At 37.0% G+C, this 24,199-nt stretch overlaps 1 protein-coding gene across 1 annotated transcript in view; it reads right to left on the reverse strand.

The window, feature by feature from the left end:
• Positions 1 to 24,199, reverse strand: part of Rnf17 (ring finger protein 17) — a 101,050-nt gene that overhangs the window by 60,503 nt on the left and 16,348 nt on the right. Inside the window, 7 exon segments of the mRNA XM_042685665.1 lie at positions 8 to 197; positions 4,008 to 4,166; positions 6,492 to 6,790; positions 8,871 to 8,945; positions 9,446 to 9,522; positions 11,942 to 12,113; positions 23,404 to 23,504. Of these exon segments, the coding sequence (XP_042541599.1) occupies positions 8 to 197; positions 4,008 to 4,166; positions 6,492 to 6,790; positions 8,871 to 8,945; positions 9,446 to 9,522; positions 11,942 to 12,113; positions 23,404 to 23,504 (1,073 nt within the window).

Genomic DNA, 24,199 nt, shown 5'->3' on the forward strand with positions numbered 1-24,199 from the left:
ATCATACCCTCTGACAATTAGGACTTCAGAATTTCCAAAATCTACCATGAATATTTGTATTAGTGCAACTTCGTGAACTGAGAACTTGGTTGGACTACAAGGTTTTCTAGTATTTTTACTTTTTATTGGAATTAATTCAGTGATAGTTCCTCGACACCACATTCCATTTTCAATACTGTTGACAAATATTCTTGCACCTAAATAACGTGGGAGACAAATTATTATCAATGTTTATGAAGAAAAACATCTAATAATGTTCTAATTTACAAAAACACATAGTATAGCTCTCCAACTAAGCCTTGACATTTTCACTGGTGAAATAATACTAACGCTATAACAATTGAAGATTACTATTAAAACGGTTACACCAAAAATCTGCAAGCTAACTGAGGAGATAAACGCACAAAGAACATAGTCACTACTCAGTGAGGAACTATGCTTCATGCTTTCTTTAGATAAAAAAGACTGTTTGATATTAACACTATCAAGGCAGGCTGAGAATGTGGCCAAGTAGTACAGTGTTTGCCTAGCATGCATGAAGCCCTGGGTTTGATTCCTCAGTACCACATAAACAGAAAAAGCTAGAAGTAGTGCTGTGGCTCAAGTGGTAGAGTGGTCGCCTTGAGCAAAAGAAGGTCAGGGACAGTGCCCAGGCACCGAGTTTAAGCCCCAGGACTGGCCAAAAAAACAAAACAAAAAACTATCAAGGAATAAAGGCATATAAAATTCTGTACTATATTGTATTTGGGACACTAAAGATCATCTAGCCTTGTAGATGTATGTGCACACCCAACCATACCACTCTGGGTATACACTAATTATAAGAAACAATTTTCTTCTTTAGCAAAGGAAAGAATAACAAAATGAAAGGCAGCATGTGAAATGCCAAATTTAACATTCAGAGAGGGGAAAACAAACTAAGGACTTAGTGTTAAGAGTAATAATTTATGGTGGGACTAGACAGATTACAAATTAATTAGGAGAAAAAAGATTAAAGAAGAGGCCTAGGGACAACCAGTTTCTGGACCTGCTGTTTATCCTGAGCAGTGTTTGTTTTCTCTTTGTTAAATAAACCTTTTTTTAAGCTAACAAAAAGGCTTGGATATGAAACTTCTTATAAATTGTCAATGCTCCCATTTTCACAGTAACACTAATGAAATGTGGGGCCCCCAAAATTGATAACTACATTAAGTGACATGCTGAGCTAAAGATATACTCTCAGAACCAATTTTTCTCTCACCTTCACTTGTTTCTCTTTCAAGTTCAGAGAGAGGCTCTCTCTCCAAAGTTTTTAAGACTTTTGTTAGCATACATGAATGTATAATTGTACATTCTTGTGACATTTCGATACACGCATACAATGTACTAATTAATCTTACTCTTACTCCTTCTCTTAAACTTTATTATGCATTTTTCCTGAAGTATTGATTTTTGTTACAAGGGTGTCAACCATGAGTTCTATGATGGCAAAAAAGGGAACATCCCCCCCTTTTTTTTTTTGTCAGTAGTGGGGCTTGAACTCTGGGCCTGGGCGCTGTCCCTCAGCTCCTCAGCTTAAGGCGAGCGCTCTACTGCTTGAGCTACAGCACCACTTCCGGTTTTCTGGTGGTTTACTGGAGATAGGAGTCTCATGGTCTCTCCTGCCCGGGCTGGCTTTGAACCGCGATCCTCAGCTCTCAGCCTCCTGAGTAGCTAGGATTACAGGCGTGAGCCACCAGCGCCCGGCACATCCCCCTTTTTTATCTCAACAAAGGCAAGAAGCTGTATTTGCAAATGTAGCTCCAGCCATATGCATATGTCTAAGAGGTAGCAAGAAAACACTTGTTACCTTGAAATTCATCCTCTTACCCAAGCCATGCATTGGAGAGAAATGCCGTAAGCCCTGACCACTGACTAAATACAGGATACTGTACAATCCCCTCTAAATGTAATAAAAGCAGGATGGTTGAAAAGTACATTGCAGGCCCTTTTAATTCTCATTGTTTACTAGCACATATGGCCTTCTCAGCCTTTACATTTTTTTAAGTATGATAGAAAAGTTTATTAGAAAAGAAATATGGCAGAGAAAGAAAAGATATGCCACAGGGAAGACAGCATTTTTATTCCACAGCTGCCGTCTTGATCCATCTTCATCTTTACAGATCTTGGGCCTAAGTTAAAAAGTAAGAATTCATATAATCCTACCTACTCAGGAGGATGATATCTGAGGATCATGGTTTGAAGCTAAGCCAGGCAGGAAAGCCCATGAGACTCATCTCCAAACTTTTTTTAAAAAGCTGGAAGTGGAGCCATGACTCAAGTGATAGAGTGCTAGTCTTGAACAAAAAAGCCTAGGACAATACCCAGGCCCTGAGTTCAAGCCCTAGGACCAGCATACAGACACAAAAAAAACTGAGAATTTAGGTGGTTTTCTGGTTAGAATTATCCCTTCTTGTTTTCATGCTCTATGGAACCAATATTCTCTTAATTTTACTTTCTTTCATGCAGTTGGTAAAGTCTGTTGAAGCTATTTCTTATTCTTCAAATACAAAGGACCTCTTCTCTCCATAAAGCACCATCATCTTCCTTCGCTTGTCATGTATTTCTCCAAATATAAAAAAGCATTTAAGCCGGGCGCTGGTGGCTCATGCCTGTAATCCTAGCTACTCTGGAGGCTGAGATTTGAGGATCATGGTTCAAAGCCAGCTTGGGCAGGAAAGTCTGTGAGACTCTTATCTCCAATTAACCACTAGAAAACCAAAGTGGCACTGTGGCTCAAGTGGTAGAGTACTCGCCTTGAGCTGAAGAGCTCAGGGACAGCACCTCATGATCACCACCAACAAAAAAGTATTTAAATCAGCTATAATTATTTTGTGAACAATTAGCATTAGCAACTTAAAACAATGAGTATGGCTTAGAATGTTCTCTGAACTTAAACTGCATTCTGTATATATATTAATTTTCAGAAAAGCATTTGTAATATGTTTAATAGTACATTTCCCTCCTCTTAGATACAGAAAACTAAAAAAAAAAAATTTTGTGTGCCAATCCTGAGGCTTGAACTCAGGGTCTGGGCGCTGTCCCTGACCTTCTTTTGCCTAAGGCTAGCACTCTCTACCACCTGAGTCACAGTGCCACTTCTGGTTTTTTCTGTTTATGTGGTACTGAGGAATCAAACCCAGGGCTTCATGCATGCTAGGCCACTAAGCCACTAAACCACCTTCCCAGCCCCCAAATTTTTTTCAGACAAAAATTTTTGTCAAGAGGTTTATATAGATCTTAGTCCTCTGATATTCTGAAATGCTACATAAATAAGAGTTAACTACTCCTTTAAACAACTATCAGAAATAGGCAATACTTCATTATTAGATATATACACACACACACATACACGTGTGTGTGTGTATATATATATATATATATATATATATATATATATATATGCATTCAGAAAAATACTCCCTTAAATAAATCATTGCTTCATCACATTACAGAAAATGATAATAAAACTAAAAATTGAGTTTTTATTGATTTGGGGTATAAATTAAAAAATAGTATTAAGGTAATACTTAATTTAAAAATCCAAGGCATTGTAAGTGCATACCCTTAGAATGAACAGAGATGGTGTTGATGAATTACCCTCCAAAGGGCCCTAGGAATGGGTACCATTAAGTTTCTCTAAAGTGTTCAACATGTACATGAGGAAAGCAAGAGACTAGAGTGACACAAAGGAATCATTCTGGAGACAAGAGGTGGGGCCTACATAATTTGTCTTAAGTTTTGTAATTTAAAAAACAATTCACTCCAATCCATACTGGAAATTTTGTGTTTATCTTTCTAAAGATGTACCAATATTCAATTTTAAAACTTAGCTAAATAATTTAACCAGTGTTAAATAATTCTTACTTTTGTATTTATGTTTTGACTGCAAGAAAAAAAATCTGTATTATAGCAAGTCTATGAGACTGGTCAAATATTACAATATTTATATAAACTTGATACTTTAACTTTGAGTAATAATTTATTACCTAGCTCCAAGATATCAGAAGGATCAAGGTGTAAACTTGTAGTGCAGATTTGATTCACTTTCTTTTCCAATACTGTTGCATCTTTTATTTGTGAATACTTCCGAATGTAGAAGTGGCAAGGATTTATTACATGGCTTACAAAAACTAGCTCGGGATAACCTGGACAGGAATCGATATTTAAACCATATTATTAAAACAATGATCTAGGAAATAATTCAGGAAAGGTGAGCAATTGTAATATTCCCTAAGTTGCTTGTGGAAATGAAATTCTAGCATACTTAAGCACTATGAGAGAGCCCAATCCTAAAACAATTTGTTTTTTTGTAGTGCTAAGGATAGAATTCAGGGCTTATGTATGCTAAACAATTGCTCTCCTTTGAGCTAATGCTAGGCAAGTGATCTACTTTGGGCTATGCTGCCAGCACATATGGGACATTTTGGATGGGGATGTGGATGGTTCTCTCCCTTCCTCCTCATTCTCCCCCTCTCCCTCTTTCCCCTCTCCTGGGTCTTCAACTCAAGACCTGGGTGCTATCCCTAAGCTTTTATGTTTAAGGCTAGTGCTCTACCACTTAAGTCATAGTTTTACTTTCCTACTTTTTGGTGGTTAATTGGAGATAGGAGTCTAACATACATTCTTTGCCAGGACTGGCTTCAAACTGCAATCCTTAAATCTCAGCCCCCTGAATAGCTAGAATCAAAGGTGTGAGCCACTGGCGCCTGGCAAATTCAGAGCATTTTGTTTTTTTTTCTTTTTCTTTTTTTTTGGGGGGGGGGTCTGGTCGTGAGGCCTGAACTCTGGGCCCGGGCGCTGTCCCTCAGCTCTTCAGCTCAAGGCTAGTGCTCTACCTCTTGAGCCACAGCGCCACTTCCGGCTTTTTTCTTTTTGCTTATGTGGTGCTGAGGAATCGAACCCAGGACCTCATGCATGCAAGGCAAGCGCTCTACCACTGAGCCACCTTCCCAGCCCCAATTCAGAGTATTTTGATATGTATTTAAGGCACGGAGTTGAATACAGCCAAGTATAGATAATGACAGAATCATTTTAACTATCTAGTTAATATAGACTACAAAGAATATAATCCATTCTGAAAATGGGGTAAAATATGCATAGCTCAAGTTGCAGCTACAAGAAATACTATATAAATAAATTTGAAAGTAATTCTATCAGGGTCAAAACTTTGGACATTAAAAGGGAAGAGGTTTTACACTATCCTGAAAATGAACTATACAACTTGTGGAAAAACTGGGAGAGAGCAAGGTAAGGGTTGACATTGTCCAAAAAGAAGTGTTTTCATGTCCTGACTTAAATAACTATAACCCTTTTGAACATCACCGTTACAGCAACAAAGTAAAAATTAAAAATATAAAAGGTAAGAGGTTTAACATGCGTTTTGCCTACTGACTACAACTAGGTAAAAGTTACCATACAAATATGAAACTCTACTGAAGTGGCGCTGTGGCTCAAGTGGTAAAGCAACAGCCTTGAGCTGAAGAGCTGAGGGACAGTGCCCAGGCCCAGAGTTCAAGCACTGTGACCGACAAAACAAAAAACAACAACAACAAAAAACCAGTTACTCAAAATATTAAACTCTACTACATCAAGCTCAGACAGATATTACAGTACCTGCTTTAACAATACCTGCTTTGGATCCAACAGGAATAGGTGACTCTTTCCAGTGAGGCTCTTTTGAATAGCTATTAGTCTCCACAAAATTATCTGTGAAGCATGCTTTACCAAAATAAGAAATAAAGGTAATTATGCTAATTTTGTTAATGTTGCCAGTGACACACTAATTTCTAAAAAACTATACTTGAATTGACAAAAATACTAGAAAGGCAAGACCCCTTGTTAAGAATAAAGTATAACAGGTTATCCTAAGTATTAAAGTATTAGTAATAATAAGATATTCCTGTTTTAGTAATCAAAATGTCATTCTGAGGGCTGGAAATGTAGATCAACAGGCAGAGTGCTCAAACCCAAACAGTGGGAGGAAAAGTCATTCTGCATAAAACAAAAAATGATAAAAAAAATTACTCTAAAGTAGATTGTTAGTAGAGAACTACGTATTTTCTCACTCCTGTGTTAACTGGCAAAATACTAACAACTTGTCAAACTGTGATATGTTTAAATGTTATAAAATTATATTCATGATAGTTCATCAGAACCAAGATTAAGACAAGCTGTCCTTAACTCAAGAACTGGTGAAACTGCTTTCATAAATCATCTCATTTATAAAGTCAAATACCCCCAATTAAACCAAATATTGAATTTGTACCCCAGAAGTTAGCTAATACATCAAAATTAAAAATGTATCTTTGATAAATGTTAAGTAGGGTATGGAATCCACAAATTCTAGTTCGTAATGCATATAATTACTATAAATTACCACGGCAGTATGTTTCTGTTAAATTCATGAAACAAAGCAACCAATTAACTCCACTACAGATAAAAAATTCCCCCACTTTTATATCTTCACTTACATTCTATATTTTCTTCAATGATTTCTTCAATTATTACATCAGGGGTAGATCCTATTTGAGGGAGCACAGCAACTGTTTTGGGAGATGTCACTGTAACCATTTCTTCCTGTGGCGGAATGTTTTTCTCTTCTGAATATATGTCACTGGTCTCCATTTGCAAAGGAAGTGCAGAGGCATCACTGGTAAGGATAGACATGTCAGTTTTTTTCCTTTTCTAGTGTGATGAGTAGGTATCACAAGGTCCACTTTTATTAATTTCTTCTGACTATTCTCCAACTTCATTTTCTTGGTGAAAATATCTATGCTACGAGCTAGTGGCTTATGCCTGTATTCTTAGCTACTCAAGAAGCTGGAATCTGAGGATTGCAGTTCAAAGCCAGCACAGATAGGAAAGTCTATGAGACTCTTACTTCCAATAAACTACCAAAAAAGTTGACAGTGGGGTTGTGGATCAAGTGGTAAAGCACTAGTCTTGACAAAAGAAGCTCAGAGACAGCATCCAAGTCCCAAGTTCAAGACCCAAGACTAGAACAAAAATAAACCACAAATAACACCAAACAAAACAGAGTTTGGCTACTTTAATATTTATCTGCAAGAAAATTTCCCACATGATAGTTCATTTGTGACACACACTAAAGATTGTTCAGCACCTTAAAAATAAAGTGTAAAAAAATGTAGAGTACAAAGCACTGAAAAGCTTATTTGAGACTACTAATAATCCTATTAATCTGAATCCATTGGATGTATTTATTCAGTAACCACTAGCCCATAGCTAACCAATTATTTGTTCATTTTACTCCATATCTACTTCACCTATCTGGACAGTTCCAGAACATTGTCATTTAATTGGTTTCCAGTACTGTGAGTGAATAGATTCCTATTCTTTTAAGTTATCTACTTTCATGTATTTTGTTATAGCTGCACAAAAAGAAGACCATATCAAATAGAACATACCTAGGATATAAAAGTTTCAACACAATCACAAAGCATACAAAGTCTTAAAAATTAGCTTCTAGGGGCTGGGAAGGTGGCTCAGTGGTAGAGTGCTTGCCTTGTATGCCTGAGGCCCTGGGTTCTATTCCTCAGCACCACATAAGCAAAAAGAAAAAAGCCGGAAGTGGCGCTGTGGCTCAAGTGGTAGAGCGCTATCCTTGAGCTGAAGAGCTGAGGGACAGCTCCCAGGCCCAGAGTTCAGGCCCCACGACCGGACCCAAAAAATTAAAAAAAAAAAAAAAAAAAAGAATTAGCTCCTAGTTTTGCATGGAAAAATTCAGAATGTAACATTCTATTTCACTGCCTATGTATTTTTCTTATGGATGTCTATCTCCATTCTCTTTTTGTCCTTTAAACTTGCTAGTTATTTTCACGGATAAGGGAAAATATCTTTCCAGTTCTCCTCTACACCAACAACTCATCAGCCCTTCTTTTCAGCACAATTTCTGTTTATACTACAACAGCAATTACACATCTTTTTTAGTTATGTTTTTGGCATTTTGAGGTAAGATCTTACTAGGTAGTCCAAGCAGGTCTTGAATTCAAGATCTTCCTGCCTCAGCTTCCTAAGTACTGGTGTGAACCAGTGTAAGTATAACCAGTAGAACTAAGTATAGGTGTCAACAATCATATCCAGTTGCATTTTATTTTTATATGTTAATCTAGGATGTTATTTTCTAGTACAAAAATCAGTGTTCAGTGTTTGTTGACTGAGTTTCAACATGTATACCATTATATAGTGATCCCTTCTAGGCCCTTTAAAAACACTGTATATAACCAGGTGCTTGTGGCTTCTACCTATAATCCTAGCGACTTAAGGGGCTGAGATCTGAGGATTATGATCATGGCTCAAAGAAAGTCTGGGCAGGAAAGTCCATGAGACTCTTTTCCAATTAACCATCTAAAAACTGCAAGTGGAGCTGTGGCCCAAAGTGGTAGAACATTAACCTTGAGCAAAATAAGCTCAAAGACAGCACCCAAGCCCTCAGTTCAAGCCCTATGATCAGAAAACAAACAAAAAACTAACCATCCAACCAAAACTAAAACCCCCACCAAAACTGCATGGAGAAGTTACTTATGTAAACTCAATTATTTCTCAACTTGTAAATAACAATCAATTTGTCTTTCGTATAACACAAGTACTGTCAGATACATATTGTCATTCTTTAATTTTATTTTTGAGTTAACAGAATTCGTAATAGGGTGTTTCCTTGTGGAAATTACCATACATGAATATACCATTTTTGTGTGCTGGTACTGAGGCTTGAACTCAGGGATTCATGCTCTCACTTGGCGTTTTTCCCCCACTCATGGCTAGTGCTCTACAACTTAAATCAAGCTCCAACTCACATATTGTCATTTGTATAAAAATTTATAAATACTTACTTTGTTGGGGCCTCAAATTCAATTTTTCCCATATTACTGAACATGCAGATAATTTCACTGCAATTCATATTCAACCTAAAATAAAACATTGGCATATAACTGATCTTGTAAGTTACTGATTAAACAAAAATCATCTGCTGATATCAAAACAGCTTATTAAAAATAAAACATGAGCTGGGTGCCAGTGGCTTGTGCCTATAATCCTAGCTATTCAGGAGGCTTAGATCTGAACATCAAGATTTACAGCTAGTCTGGGCAAGAAAGTCTTAAGACTTTACTTCCAATTAATCACTAAAAAAGCTGGAAATAGAGCTGTGGCTCAAGTGGTAGAGTGCTACCCCTCAGCAAAAAAGCTGAGGGATAGAGCCGAGGCCCTGAGTACATGTTCCAGTACCGGCACAAAAAATAAATAGAAAATGTTCTAATTTATCATAAATTGTAATTTTTTAATTTAGTTGCTATCTTGAGAAACATTTATGATTCCAAATTTTAAATTATATTGCTTGCTATCTTAATAAACTCAGGATGAAATCGTTTTCTACTTGCTATGGTTGCCTGAATTATGACTTACTCACCTGGGAGGGTTCCTTGGCTTAAGAGAATTGACTTGTGATAATTCACTCTCAAACGTTAATTTCAGAGTTCGAATAATCTATAATTAAAAGAGATGTGTTATTTATACATAAATTTTCCTTTTTCACAAATATTGCTGAAAGAGGAAGAAAAACTATCTTCGGTTACTTCTTTCATTAATGAATTTAAGGCTTAATTTTGGGTACTCAAATTTAAGGACTGATTGCAAACAAATCAATGTTCATGACTTTTTATCCTAAAGAAGTTTAAGTAAAACTGAAATGAACTCCAGGAAATAGAAATAAGAGGTTTTTTTTTTCTTTTTTCTTGTTTATCCATCTTTGGGAAGGTACAGGGGGACACAGAAATGGAGGGACAAAGGATGAACAAATGCAGCAATGGTACTCAGACACTATGTTGAAAATGAACTATACAACTTGTGGGTAGAATGGAAGGGAAAAATTAGGAGAGAGCGAGGGAAGAGGTGACATTGTCCAAAAAGAAATGTACTCATTACCTGACTTATGTAACATTGTAACCCCTCTGTACATCACCTTTATAATAACAATAAAAATGAAGTAATGTGTTCTGGAAAGCAACAGGTAAGAGCTAATGAATGGGTATAACTATTCCATCAGAGAAAATTCTTAGATTCATCTAGTGCCTGTGTTACTCTTTTCAAATGCTATCTCTCTTTTCTTTTTGTCATAGTGGCTTAACTCTGGGCCTGGGCGCTGTCTCTCAGCTCATCAGCTCAAGGCTAGTGCCCTACCACTTGAGCCACAGAGCCACTTCTGGCTTTTTTCTGCTTATGTGGTGGTGAGGGATCAAACCCAGGGCCTCATGCATGTGAGATAAGCGCTCTACCACTGAGCCAGCTTCCCAGCCCTTCTATCTCTTTTCTTTGCCTCATCTTCCTAACTAAACTAGAAGATGAAACTTTATCACCTTTACCTTCTTTCCAGTGTCTCATAGGTTATAACATCCACAACGGAGCTGGATCAAGACAAGACCAACTAAGAAAGTTCTATACTTTTCATTTAAAGCTAAGACATTGACGGCAGTTAAAGAAATGACTTCAAATGTTTTACTTCAGTCTAGTGCACATATTTCATTGTCTTTGGAAAACAGGACTCTGAAAATTCAAAGTTCAATAAAGCAGTATCTATACTAGATGATAAAGCAGAAATCCAGAGAATCTATGGCTAGTCTTGACCAGCCAAATTGTCTTATAAGAAAGAAGTTTTGCACTGGAAGTATTGCTCAGCAGTGTAATTCCTGCCAAGAAGTAAGAGGCTCTGAGACCAAATCCCAGTACTGCCAAAAAAAAAAAGAAATTTCAACTTTTCCCAATTCTATCTCCTAGGTACAAGATTAGATGATAGAAGATAGACCAATCAACTTGTCTTCTGAAGTGTACATTCTGGGAAATGTAAGGAGAGAAAAGCCTGAATGGAATCTTGAAATTTTAGGTTAAAATTACTTATGAGAAAAAGTAGAATTTTATTTGGTTTGCTAGTCTCATTATCCTCTTTTTTTAAAAATTCATGTCCTATATTTTGGACCTTTAGAATTCCCCAAAGATCCACATGGTAAATGCTTAATCCCCAACATGTGCTTGGGAGGTGACAAAAATCTTTCAGATGTGGGGTCCAGTGGGAGGACTCAGGTAAGGGGGGAGTGCCCTTGAAGGGGACAGTGGGTCCTCAGCTCCTTCCCCCTTTTGCTTCCTAATTATTGAGGTTAATGCTTCTGACTTCACTAAACATTCCCACCATGATTTGGCACCATAGACCCAAAGCAAAGGAGCCACCCAACCACGGACTGAAACCTTCAAAACAGCCAAAATAAAGCTTCTTTCTTTAGAAGTTGATATTCTCAGGTATTTGTTCTAGTGATAGAAAACTGACTAATATAAAACCTACTTTCACCTCGGTGTCATCCAACTGGCCCTCAGATCACATATTGCACCATTTCCTTAGTGGCAATAAAAACAAAGACCAAATTTAATAGTTTGTCCCAGAATTCAAATATACAAAAACTCTATAAATGTGAACATAGATGATCCCTGAGTTATGATAGTTTACCTTATGATTTTTCAAATTTACATGAATGTAAAAGCAATATAATCAGTAGAAACCATACTGTGATTTTTGAATTTGGATCTTTTCCCTGGGCTATTGATATGTGTTATGACCCCCATTCACAATGCTGGGCTGTCGCAAAGAACCCTTTAATTGTGAGAATAACCAACCTATACTCTACAGTGTACTGTGTTGCTGCTATATTTGGTTTAGTTATGTTAAGTGTCCTTTTGACTTAATAGTATTTTCAACTTACAATGGGTTTCTTGAGACATATTCTATCATAAGTCATGAAGTATCTACATAGGTTAGTCTGGAAAACAAATTTTTCATTAAGTCCTAAATGTCATACTCAAAAGTTTATGAAATGAGCTCCCACTGAACTAATTTAACATCATGAACTATTAAAATTACCTGAGTGAGGTCACAGTATGTTCTCAGAGAAGGTGCTGATTTCAATTCTCTTGCTATTTTCATAGCTGCATCCAAATCATTTTTTTTCTCTTCAAGGTAGTTTTTAGTCAATACTAAATTTGATAAATAATCATCTGTAGTTCTTACAAGTTCTTCACACAAGATCTTTTTCCTTTAAGACATGAAAGTTATTTTGCAGTGTTTTGTAAACATATGTATAAATATGTATTTATAATGACTGAACAGTATTTGAAATAGTAATATCATTAGTTAATAAATTAAAATGGTTAAATGAGTCATATTAACTAAGTAGTAACTGAAAGCAATTCAGTAAATTATCACATGGTATTTTCACTTGATCATTGAACAGAACTGTTTTATAGTTTACATCTATGTATTTATAATTAGAGAAACACCAAATTTGTAAAGTAATACAGTTGTATCACAAGTAATTGTCACAGAATTAGAGGTAAATGTAACTCTAGGCCATTATACATAACATCAAGAAAAATGCTGGCTCTATTTATCCTGTTTGCTATGCTTTGCTTTGTTTTGCTTGGCTGTGTTTCTTAAGTCCCATTACTGTGTCTTGAACTCAGGGCCTCTCACTTGCTCTTAGATTTTTTTCCCCCTCACAGGTGTATGGCTAGAGCTCTGCCACTTGAGCAACATCTCTACTTCTGGAGAGAAGAGTCTCTCAGATTTGTCTTCCTAGATTGGCTTTAAACATCTATCCTCACATCTTGGCCACCTGAAAAGCTATCATATCATAGGACATAAGCCACTGGGTCTATCCTAAAGTTTCTTATTCCTTTACAGATACACATCTGTAATCACATTTTACAAAGATTTACTTTTGATTTTAAAATTTCCATTAGCAAATGTTTATTAAATAGATTTAATGAGAGTTAAAAACAGATATCACCATATCTGAACTTAAGATTCCAACTAACTGTAATTGCTAAAATATTCCTTTAGAAAAGTTATACTGTTACAGCATTACTTCTAACTAAAAATCTTTTCTGTAACATATGGAATTACTTTAACACAGAAATTAATCTATATTGAAAACTAAATTCAAAATGTTCATTTACCATACAAAACTAGCTAATACAATCTTGCAGGAACTCTGTAAAACCGTCAATGATTATATGAACTACGAAAAGGTCTGGTGGAAGTGCAGCCTGACTTGGATGCAATGCTACTGTGATAAGCCCCAGGTTCAGCCAACCACCTGGGGACCAAGAGCCTCACAGTGCTGCAGCCATGCTTCCTAGAGTTACCAATCAGCTTCTTCAAGAATCATGAAATAACACTATGTACTGCTTCCTCTAGTGTTCCTGTCATTCCTGATGTGGCTCCCTGTGTCACAGAACCTGTAAAAGTGAACTCTGTACTTGTGATGTGAGCAAATGTCTCATTCAGACAAGTGTTAACATCACAGCATCTCAACACAACTAAACTCTAAGCCTTCCCTTACCGCTCTCAACAACATCTGATTCCAGAAAACCAAATCCCAACAGAGTATCAAACCATAGGCCAGTTAATCTACCAACCTATTAGAGCACAGCCTCACCCACCAAATTAAAACCAAAAGGGTTTCTAAAAGGGCAGACAAAACTAAAAAAACAAGAAAAATGGCAAGTCAAGAAGCTTAATTCCCACAGAAATAACCAGGCAACAGAGCAAACATTCAAGGACATAGAAGACAGTTCTCAAAATGCTTTAAAAAGATTGCTGATAAATAATGATTAATGAGAAAACAAAGAACAAGACAACAAGAACATGATATTGGCAGAGAAAATGCCCCTTACCAGAGAACCAGATAAATATAGTGAGAGAAGAATAGGCATATCCCTAAGAAGGCAGATAACTTGGCAAGAGTTAGAAAACACTTCACAGTCCTAACTCTCAATACTAATGGACTTAACTCTCCAATTAACAACATAAGATTGGCTAGTGGGATTTAAAAGCATAACCCATCCATCTTCTGTCTACAAGAAACACATCTTATTGACAAAAACATATTCTCAAAGTGAAAAGCTGGAATAAAATCTTTCAAGAAAATGTCCCCCATAAGCAGGCTGGAGTAGCTATAATAATATCAGATAAAATAGACTTCAAACTAAAATTAGTAAGAAGGGAAAAAAGGACATTACCTACTGATAAAGGGAACTTTCCTAAAGGAGGAGATAACAATTCCATACACCAAATGCTGGAGCACCCACTTCATCAAATAACTGCTACTTAACCTAAAAATATACATAGATCCAAATACAGTGATTGTTGGTGAATTCAACACATCACTGTCACCCCTGGATAGATGATCTTCCAGGCAAAAATTAATCAAAGAAATGTTAAGTCACAGACCAGCTAGATTTCACAGATATCTACAGAATATTTCACCCATTAGTATTAGAATATACATTCTTCTCTGCAGTCCATGGAACATTCTCCAAAATAGATCATATTTTAGGTCACAAAGCAAATCTGCAAATTCAAAACAAGTGAAATTATTCCTTGTATCCTGTCAACCATAACCATAATGGAATAAAATTAGAACTCAACAGCAAAGTCATCACAGAAAATTCTCTAACTCAGGGAGAGTAACCTACACATTGCTGAATGACCAGTGGGTCATTGAAGAGATTAGAATTAAAACTCAAACATTTATGGAATTTAACAAAAATGAACATGGAAGATACTAGCTCCTTTGGGACACAGCAAAGACAGTACTCAGAGGAAAATTTATAGCTCTGAGTGCCTACATTAACAAATTAGAGAAATTTCAATTCCACATTTTAATGATGCACTTCAAGCTCTTTGAAAAACAAAGAACAAGCCAAACCCCAAACCAATAGATGGAAATAATAAAAATTAAGTCAGATATAAATGAATTATAGATGTAAAAAAACATAGAACAAAACAAAGTTGATTATTTGGAAAGAATTAACAAAATTGACAGAAACTTAGTAAATCTGACCAAAAAAATTATAGAGAACCTTCACAAATAAATAAAATTAAGAGACAAAAATGGGAACATCATGATAGAAACAAGCAAATTCAGAATGTAAGGGAATACTTTGCAAACCTTTTTGCCAACAAACTGGAGAATCTGTAACAAATGGGAGAATTCCTAGTGAATAATTATACCTCAATTGAACCAAGAAGATTTAAACCAACTAGATGGGCCCATAACAAGTAATGAAATTGATATGGCAATAAATGACCTCCTATCCAAGAAAAACCGAGGACAAGATGAATTCTCAGCTGAATTTTCTAAGTCCTTCAAATAAAAACTCACGGCAATACTTCTCAAACTCTTCAATGAAACTGGAAGAGAATGATCACTACCAAACTCATTCTATGAAGCTAGTATAACCTACATCCCCAAACCAGATAGGGACTCATCAAAAAAACAGAATTATTGATCCATCTCTTTGATGAACATTGATGCAAAACTTCTCAATAAAATTCCGGCCAATCTAATTCAACAACTAACCAAAAAAAATCATACACTATGATCAAATGGGTTTTATTCCAGGGATGAAAAGAGGATTCAATATACATAAGTCAATGTACTTAAATACACCAACAGTAGCAAGTACAAGAACCACATATCATCTCAATAGATATACAAAAAGAATTAAGACAAGATTCGACGCCCTTTTATGAAAAGCACTCTGGAGAAGCTAGGAATCCATGGAACTTTCTTCAACATAATAATTACACTTAATGGTGAAAATTTAAAACCATTTTCTCTAAAGTCAGGAATGAAACAAGGATGTCCACTCTCTCCACTCCTCTTCAATATACTACTGGAATTCTTAGCAAGACCAATAAGGTGAGAAATAAATATAAAGGGGATCCAAACAGAGAAAGACGAAGTTATCCCTCTTTGCAGATGACATGATCCTGTATTTAAAGAACCCTGTAGATTCCTTCTCCAAATTGCTTGAACTGATCCAAAACTTTGGCAAAGTAGTAGAATATAAAATTAATCCATAAAAATCAGTAGCTTTTCTGTATGCCAACAATGAGAAGAGTGAAGCTGAAACTAGGAAAGCAAATCCATTTGTAATAGCCTCAAAAAATACCTGGTAATTAAGCAAAGATGTGAAGGACCTCTATGATGAAAACTTTAAAAATCTGAACAAAGAAACTGAAGCAGCTTTGAGGAACTGGAAAAACCTTCCAGGCTCCTGGATTGGAAGGATTAACATTGTGAAAATGGCCATAGTGTCCAAAGCTATTTACAAATTTAATGCAATACCCATCAAAATCCCAACATTCTTAAGTATCATAGAAAAAGCAATCTGAAAATTCATATAGAATAATAAAAGACCCTTAATAGCAAAAACAATCCTTAGTAGGAAAAAGTGTTGGAGGAATATCAATACCAAACTTCAAACTCTATTACAAAGCTATAGTAATAAAAACATCTTGGTACTGGCACAAGTATAGGCCTGAGGACAAATGGAACCAAATAGAAGACCCAGAAATAAACCCTCAGACCTACTGTCATCTAATATTTGATAAGGGAACCAAAAACACAGAATGGAAGAAAAACAGCCTTTCAACAAATGGTTTTGGCAGAATTGGCTATGCACATGCAGAAAATTGAAGCTAGGTCCTCAAATCTCATCCTGCACCAGAATCAATTCAAAATGGATCAAAGACTTCCATATAAGATCAGACACCATGGAAATATTACAGGAAGGGGTAGGGAAAACACTAGCGCTCCTAGGCACAGGTCAAAACTTCCTAAGATCCAGAATCACATTAGAAAAAAAGAAATACTGGATAAATGGGATTGCATTAAACTGAAGAGTTTCTTCACAGCTAGCAAGACAGCCCACAGAACGGGCTTTCTAGTGATACATCAGAAAAGGACTTCATACCTAAAATATGGAGCTAAAAAATAGAGCTCAAAAAATTAAGCCCCCCAAAATAAACCCTCAAAGAAACAACAACCCAATGAATACATGGGCTAAAGACTTAAAGAGACTTCTAAGAAGAAGAATGGTTACTAGAATAAGAAATGTTCAGAATCTCTGGCCATGAAAAATGCAAATCAAAGCAACATTGAGATTGTACCCAGCTAGAATGGTCATTATCAAGAAAACTCATTATCAAGAAAACTAACAATACAGATGCTGGCAGGGATGTGGCCAACAAGGAACTCTACTACACTATTGGTGGGAACGTGAACTTGTTCAACCACTTTGGAAAGCAGGATGAAGGGTCCTCAAAAGACTAGAGACAGAGCTTCCCTGTGACCCAGCAATTCTACTCCTGGGCATTTATCCTAAAGACCACAAACAAGGCTACACTAAAGCTGCCATCACTGTTCATTGTAGCATTGTTTACCATAGCCAAGATATGGAATTAATCCAGACACCCTCAGTAGATTTATAGATCAATGGATCAAGAAAAATGGTGTATATATATATGTATATATATATATATATATATATATATATGATGAAATTCTATGCTTCCATCAGAAAGAATGATTTTGCACCATTCATAAGGAAGTAGAAGGACTTGGAAAAATTATATTTAGTGAAGTAAGCTAGACCCAAAGAAACAAGGCTGCATGGTTTTACTCATTTGTTGTAACTAGAAAGTTTCTATAAATGTACAAGTAAACACACTACTTGGTTAAAAATGAAAAATTCACTTGAACATGATAAATGATAGAAACTTTATACATTCACACAGTGAAACCAAAGAAGGATATTCTTAGGAGTGAAACACAAAGGTTCAATAGCTATGGGAATATGATCATATAAAATGTTTATCGAAATGAACTCCAAGAAATGGAAACAAGATGTTTTGTGCTATTTTGCTTCTTATTTTTCCTCTTTGTCATTTTTTTTTAAATTTCTGTACCTTTTGTCTTGTATGAGACTTTGGTGGGTTTTGAGACTGGTAAGGGGAACACAGAAATAGTGTGACAAAGGGTAAACAGATGCAGTAATGATATTCACTAGATACTATGTTGCAAATGAACTATACAACTTGCCTAAGGGGGATGGGAGGGAAAAACTGGGAGGAAATGAGGGAAGAGGTGACACTGTTAAAAAATGTACTCATTACCTGACTTATGTAACTGTAACCTCTCTGTACATCACCTTTACAATAACAATGTTTTTTTTTATTGTGAAAGTACCATACAGAGGGGTTACAATTACATGGGCAAGATAATGAGTACATTTCTTATCAAGCATTGTTGCCTCCTCCTGTTTCCCCTTCCCATCCCTTCCCATCTCCTCCCTCCCCCCCAAAACCCCCCCTCAAAGTTGTAAAGTTCATTTTTCGACATAACGATTTGTACATCTCATTGTTGCAATGGGTCTACTTGTATCCCTATTTATATTTTAAAAAAATTTTTTAAAGAAAATGCTCAAAACAAGACATACACTCATGGGTCATGCCTATAATCCTAGCTACTCAGGAGGCTAAGATCTAAGGATCACAGTTTGAAGTCATCCAGAGTAAGAAAAGTCCTTGAGATTCTTATCTCCAATTAGCCACCTAAAAATGGAAGTGGAGCCCGTCGTTGGTGGCTCACGTCTGTAATCCTAGCTACTGAGGAGGCTGAGATCTGAGGATCATGGTTTAAAGCCAGCCTGGGCAGAAAAGTCCATGAGACTCTTATCTCCAATTAACCACAAGAAAACTGGAAGTGGTGCTGTGGCTCAAGTGGTAGAGTGCTTGCCTTGAGCTCAAGAGCACAGGGGTAGCGCCCAAGCCCAGAGTTCAAGCCCCATGACCAACCAAAAAAAAAACCAAAAAAAACAAAAAAACAGAAGTGGAGTTATGTCTTAATGTGGTAGAATGCTAGCCTTGAGCAAAAAGAGCTCAAGGACAGCAGCCAGATCCTGAGTTCAAGCACCATTACAAAACAAAAACAAAACGAAGGCCACAATCAAAATGGCAAGAAATTCAGTGGCATTTTTACTTGTCTCCTTTTTCAGTCTGTTAGGAGTAGACAGTTGCTACCTGATTGCCAACGTTTTAACAGGTGTGGCAATGCCTGAAAGGACTGGTATTTGTTTTAGGTGTCAGGCAGGGAAGAACAGTAAGTACTGCTCAGAAAAGGCAGGGCAGATGCCTGGGCAAGAGATTACATGTAAAGACACACTTGAAGCCTCAGAGAAGCTTGAAAAAAACTCACTGCAAAACTGCAAAGGTCAAAGTCACTGTGTATACAGGGTAATTTTAAAAGCTGTATTTATTGCAAATAGGGAAACCATGGGACCATGTTTCTTTGGGCCTGGCTTACTTCATTTAATGGTATTTTTTCCAAGTCTTTCCATTTCCTAACAAATGGGGTAATGTCATTCTTTCTGATGGAGGCATAGAACTCCATTGTGCATAGATATCACATTTTCTTGATCCATTCATTTAGTATATGTCTGAGACAAGCAGAAAAGGTCAGATAAGATGATGTTAAGTGAAATGAACCCCAAGATAAGGACACAAGTGGTTTTTTCTTTCTTGCTATTGTTTCTAACATATTTATAAGGTACCACGTGATTTTTTTTTGTTGCTTTGTATGTCCCTCCCCCAGGGTATAACCCGTTTTCACTGCATTTGCTGTTGGTATAATTTGAGGAGTGGAAGGGAAAAAATTGTTTAAATAGGGATACAGGTTGACCCACTGCAACATGAGATGTACAAGATGCTATATCGAAAAATGAACTTTACAATTTAGTCGGGGGGGGGGGGGGAGTCGCAGTAGGGGGGGTGTAGTTGTGGAGATGGGAGAGAAGGGATGGTGGTAGGGGAAAAACAAAGGAGGAGGCAACAACGCTTGGTAAGAAATGTACTCATTGGGGCTGGGAAAGTAGCACAGTGAGTAGAGTGCTTGCCTTGCATGCATGAGGCCCTGGGTTCGATTCCTCAGCACCACATAAGCAGAAAAAAAAGCCGGAAGTGGTGCTGTGGCTCAAGTGGTAGAGTGCTAGCCTTGAGCTGAAGAGCTGAGGGACAGCACCCAGGCCTAGAGTTCAGGCCCCATGACCGGACCCCTCCCCCCCCAAAAATGTACTCATTATCTTGCTCATGTAACTGTAACCCCTCTGTATTTTTGCAATAAAAAACTTATTTTTTTAAAAAAAGCTGTGGGCTGGGAAGGTGGCTCAGTGGTAGAGTGCTCGCCTTGCATGCTTGAGGCCCTGGGTTCGATTCCTCAGCACCACATAAGCAGGGAAAAAGAAGGTGGAAGTGGCGCTGTGGCTCAAGTGGTAGAGCACTAGCCTTGAGCTGAAGAGCTGAGGGACAGCACCCAGGCCCAGAGTTCAGGCCCCACGACCGGACCCAAAAAAAAAAAAAAAGCTGTATTTAGGTCCAGAAAGACACATGCTCAGACACACGTGAGAAAAGGCCAGGTGTAGTGCCTCACACAGTAAGTCCAACCATTCAGGAGGCACAGATGGAGACAATGGAAGTTTTAGGCTAGCTTGGGCAAAAGTGAGGTGCCATCTTAATCAACAAGCCCAATGTTGTGATCTATCACCAAAATCCAATCTATTTGGAAGCCTGAAAGAAAGAGGATCAAAGTCCCAGGGTGATCAGTGCAAAAACTGCAGCAACTTATTTGAAATTAACTACAGAAAATGGAAGGAGAAGGGAAAGGGAAGGGAAAGAGAGAGGAGGAGGAAGAGGGTGAGGAAGAAGGAGAGGGAGAGGGGGAGGAAAATGGGGAGAGGAAGGGGGAGTAATAAGGGAAAGACAAAGGGGGGAAAAGTGCTATGTTGAAAAGGAACTTCACAACTTAGTGGGGGAGGGAGGAGTTGGGGAGGAAGGGATGGTAGGGGAAAAACAAAGGAGGTAACAATGCTCAATAGGAAATGTACTCATTACCTTACTCATGTAACTGTAACCCCTCTGTACAGTATCTTTATAATAAAAAATATATACCAAAAAAGTGCTTGAGGACAGAGGGGAAGGACTATGGGCAAGCATAAGGGCATGAGCAAGGCTTGGGAGCAAGGCTTAAGTTGTAAGAGAACCTGCCTAGCAAGTCCAAGGCCCTGAGTTCCAATTCAGTACCACTAAAAAAAAAAAAAAAAAGCAAAGCAAAGATCTGAGAATACATTAAGCCTTCACTTTGGGCTAACATAAATAGGCTGAGTATGCAGCTATTCAAATGGAGAAACACTTTAGAAAAAAACCCACACTGTAAAGAGAAGGTTGCTAGTTTTCCAATGTCCAAGTTTCAGTACAATCATCACCAGAATACAAAGGAACAAGAATAATAACAAGAACAAATAAGCCCATTTAAAGGAAGAAGCTATGGTGGAAATTTTCCTGAAGAAGCACGGCCATTAGATTTAGTAAAGAGATGCAAAATCATAGTCTTAATAATCCCAAAGTTAAAGGAAAACGTAACAATGAACTGAAAAAATGAGAAAAATGGCATAAAATGGTAAGAATATGTTTTTAATATAGAAAGAAAAAAGGATCCAGACAGACTACATTTTATATTGAAAAGAATAATAACTGAAGCAAAAAAACCCCAAAAAACGCAAACCCAACCTACTAGAGTGGCTCAACTACATGTCTGAATAGGCAGAAGAAGAATCACCCAGGCATGGTGATGCTTGGGCGTAATCCTAGCACTCTTACTCAGGATTACTGTGGATTTAAAGGTAGCTTGTGCTAGAGGAAAGAGGGAGGAGAGAGAAAGGGGGACACATCAGCCAACTTGAAGATACAATCACTGAAATTGCCAGCTGGGAGAGATGGAGGAAGACTGATGGAAGGGATGACATTGATCAAGATGCATTGTACTCATAACTGAGCCCCACAAAAAAAAGTCTTCAAGCTGAGGTGAAGTCCAAGTACCAGAAAAAAAAAAAAAAAAAGGGTAAGGAGCTGGGCACTGTGCCTCACACCTCTCAGCCTAGTAACTCAGAAGTCTGAGATATGAAAGTGGCGCTGTGGCCTTGAGAGCGTAGGAACAGCGCCCAAGCCCAGAGTTCAAGCCCCAAGACCGACAAAAAAAAGAAAAAGATAAGTCTGAGATAGGAGGATTGCAGTTCAAAGCCAGCCCAGACAGGGAAGTCCATGAGACTTATCTCCAATAAACTGTTTTAAAAAAGCTGGAAGTGGTGTTGTGGTTCAAATGGTAAAGCACTAGCCTTGAGCAAAAAGCTCAGGGGCTTGAGTTCAAGCCCCAGAACTGGGGGAGGGGGGAAAGGATAATGAAAGAAATTGGAATTTTTGTGTAATACTAGAGGGAAAAGTAAAATGGTACATATAGCCACCATGGGAAAGTTTAGCAGTTCTTCAGAAAGTTTAAAACACAGAATTACCACATGCCACTAACCTGTACCCTTAAAAGTGGTTTGATACCAAGCTCTGGAGCCTCATACTATAATTCTAGAGGCTGAAACCTGGAGGATTGGCTGTTCAAAACCAACCTAGGTATAAGAGACTATGGCACTCCACCTCCAATTAACAAGCAAAATGCTGTACTGGAAGTATGGCTTAAGTGGTAGAGCACTAGCCTGAGCAAGAAAATGAGAATACAGGCCCTGAGTTTAAGCCTTGGTACTGTCACATTTAAAAATAGTTTCAAAGAAATGTAATTATGGCTCAAAGGAAGAAAGTGATTAGAAGTATAAATTTTGTGCATATTTTTCCATTAAAAGGCAAAAAAATGACTCCTGTACATGATGTATGGGGATTAGAGATTAGAAGACTTGAATATTATCACTTGAATGTGTAAATAATTAAAGAATAAATGTAAGATACTATTAATCTTTCAACCAAGGGCTATAGCTATAACTTTGTGAATAGCACTTGCTAAGAAAACCCAACTGTGGGTTTGTTCAATAACATTTATGCATTACAGATTAAGCCTATGTGCCAGCACCATAAGGAGGGTTTTTTTGTTCTTGTTTTGAGACAGGTTTCAAGCCTAGTCTAGTCTTGAACTTGTGATTTTCTGCTTCAGCCTTCAGAGTACTTAGAAATTAAGTATTTATCTAATAGGTAAATGGACAAGTAACATTACTATGTACTATCTGAATATGTCACAAGTCTTATGAGCCTGTTCCTTGAAATGCCTAATGGAGAGAATCCACAATGTGTTTTAAAATAATATTTATCAAAGAGCTTTGAAAAAAACCAATGATGCCATTTAGTGTTGCCTGTCAGAAAGGCTTTATGCAAATAAGCACATGAGAAAATGATAGACCTAAGTAGTAGTAATAATGTTTGTATTGTTTCAGATAGACTGAATTCTAAAACATAAGCTAGGTTTTGAAAAATGTTTTTCAGTACTAATGGCTTTAAGTAAGTAGTTTACTCTGAAGTCATTTATTTAGCTTTGGGTAGGTAAACAACCAAAAATTTGAAAGTACAAATTGTTTAAAAGTTACTTATTTCAATATGAACAAATGAATAGAATAACAAGTCAATGTTTAAAACTCCAGTTACATTACCTAGAATCAAGAGAAGCAAAAAGCTTATCAAACTGTTTCTCAACAACCTCGATAAGATGATTGGTCTCCTTCTTTGTTTGGCTTTGTGTTTGTTCAAGCACCTAGGAAAATAATTCGAAGATCTAAATTTTGGTACTTTTTCCTTTTTGTAGAAGTTACAGTGTGATTTTGAAAGTTAAAAACAACTTCTAGACATTTCAAAATTACTGCACAATAGGTGATGCAACAATAAACAAAATAAGTTAAAGTTCAACTTCGTGTCCTCTACTTACCAGCATGACATCTTTCTGTATTTTTATTGGTAATCTCTCCCACTAAAATATCCACTGGAGAGATTTTTGAACTTTTTTCATCACAGGACATAAGTAATTTTGTACTACTGACTTTCTTTGTGGCAGAATTCTACATATATACATCCAAAGACAACTTAGAAACACTTAAATTAAAATGCTACCTTATTCCACGTTTCTTTGCACTTCTTTTAAAAACTTTAAAACTTGCTTGGGATTAATAACCCCTCTATTTTATACTTTTTTTTCTTTCTAGTGCTAGGAATCAAACCCAAAGCCTTGAGCATGTTAGGCAAGTACTCTACCTCTGAGCTACATCACTGGCCTGACTAATGTGGTTTAGAAACAGATGAACTTGGCTGAATTCAGATTTATAGCTGAAAAGGAATTTTGCCCATGAATCATACTGAGTACCACCCTGATTCTCTTCTGATTTAGATGTTTAGATGAGACTTTAGATTCATAGTTGATGCTGGAACAAGTATTAAGACTGTGAGAAAGTTGGG

Source organism: Dipodomys spectabilis, unplaced genomic scaffold (genome assembly GCF_019054845.1).
Source record: "Dipodomys spectabilis isolate Male_0828 unplaced genomic scaffold, ASM1905484v1 ptg000095l, whole genome shotgun sequence".
NCBI classification, from domain to species: domain Eukaryota; kingdom Metazoa; phylum Chordata; class Mammalia; order Rodentia; family Heteromyidae; genus Dipodomys; species Dipodomys spectabilis.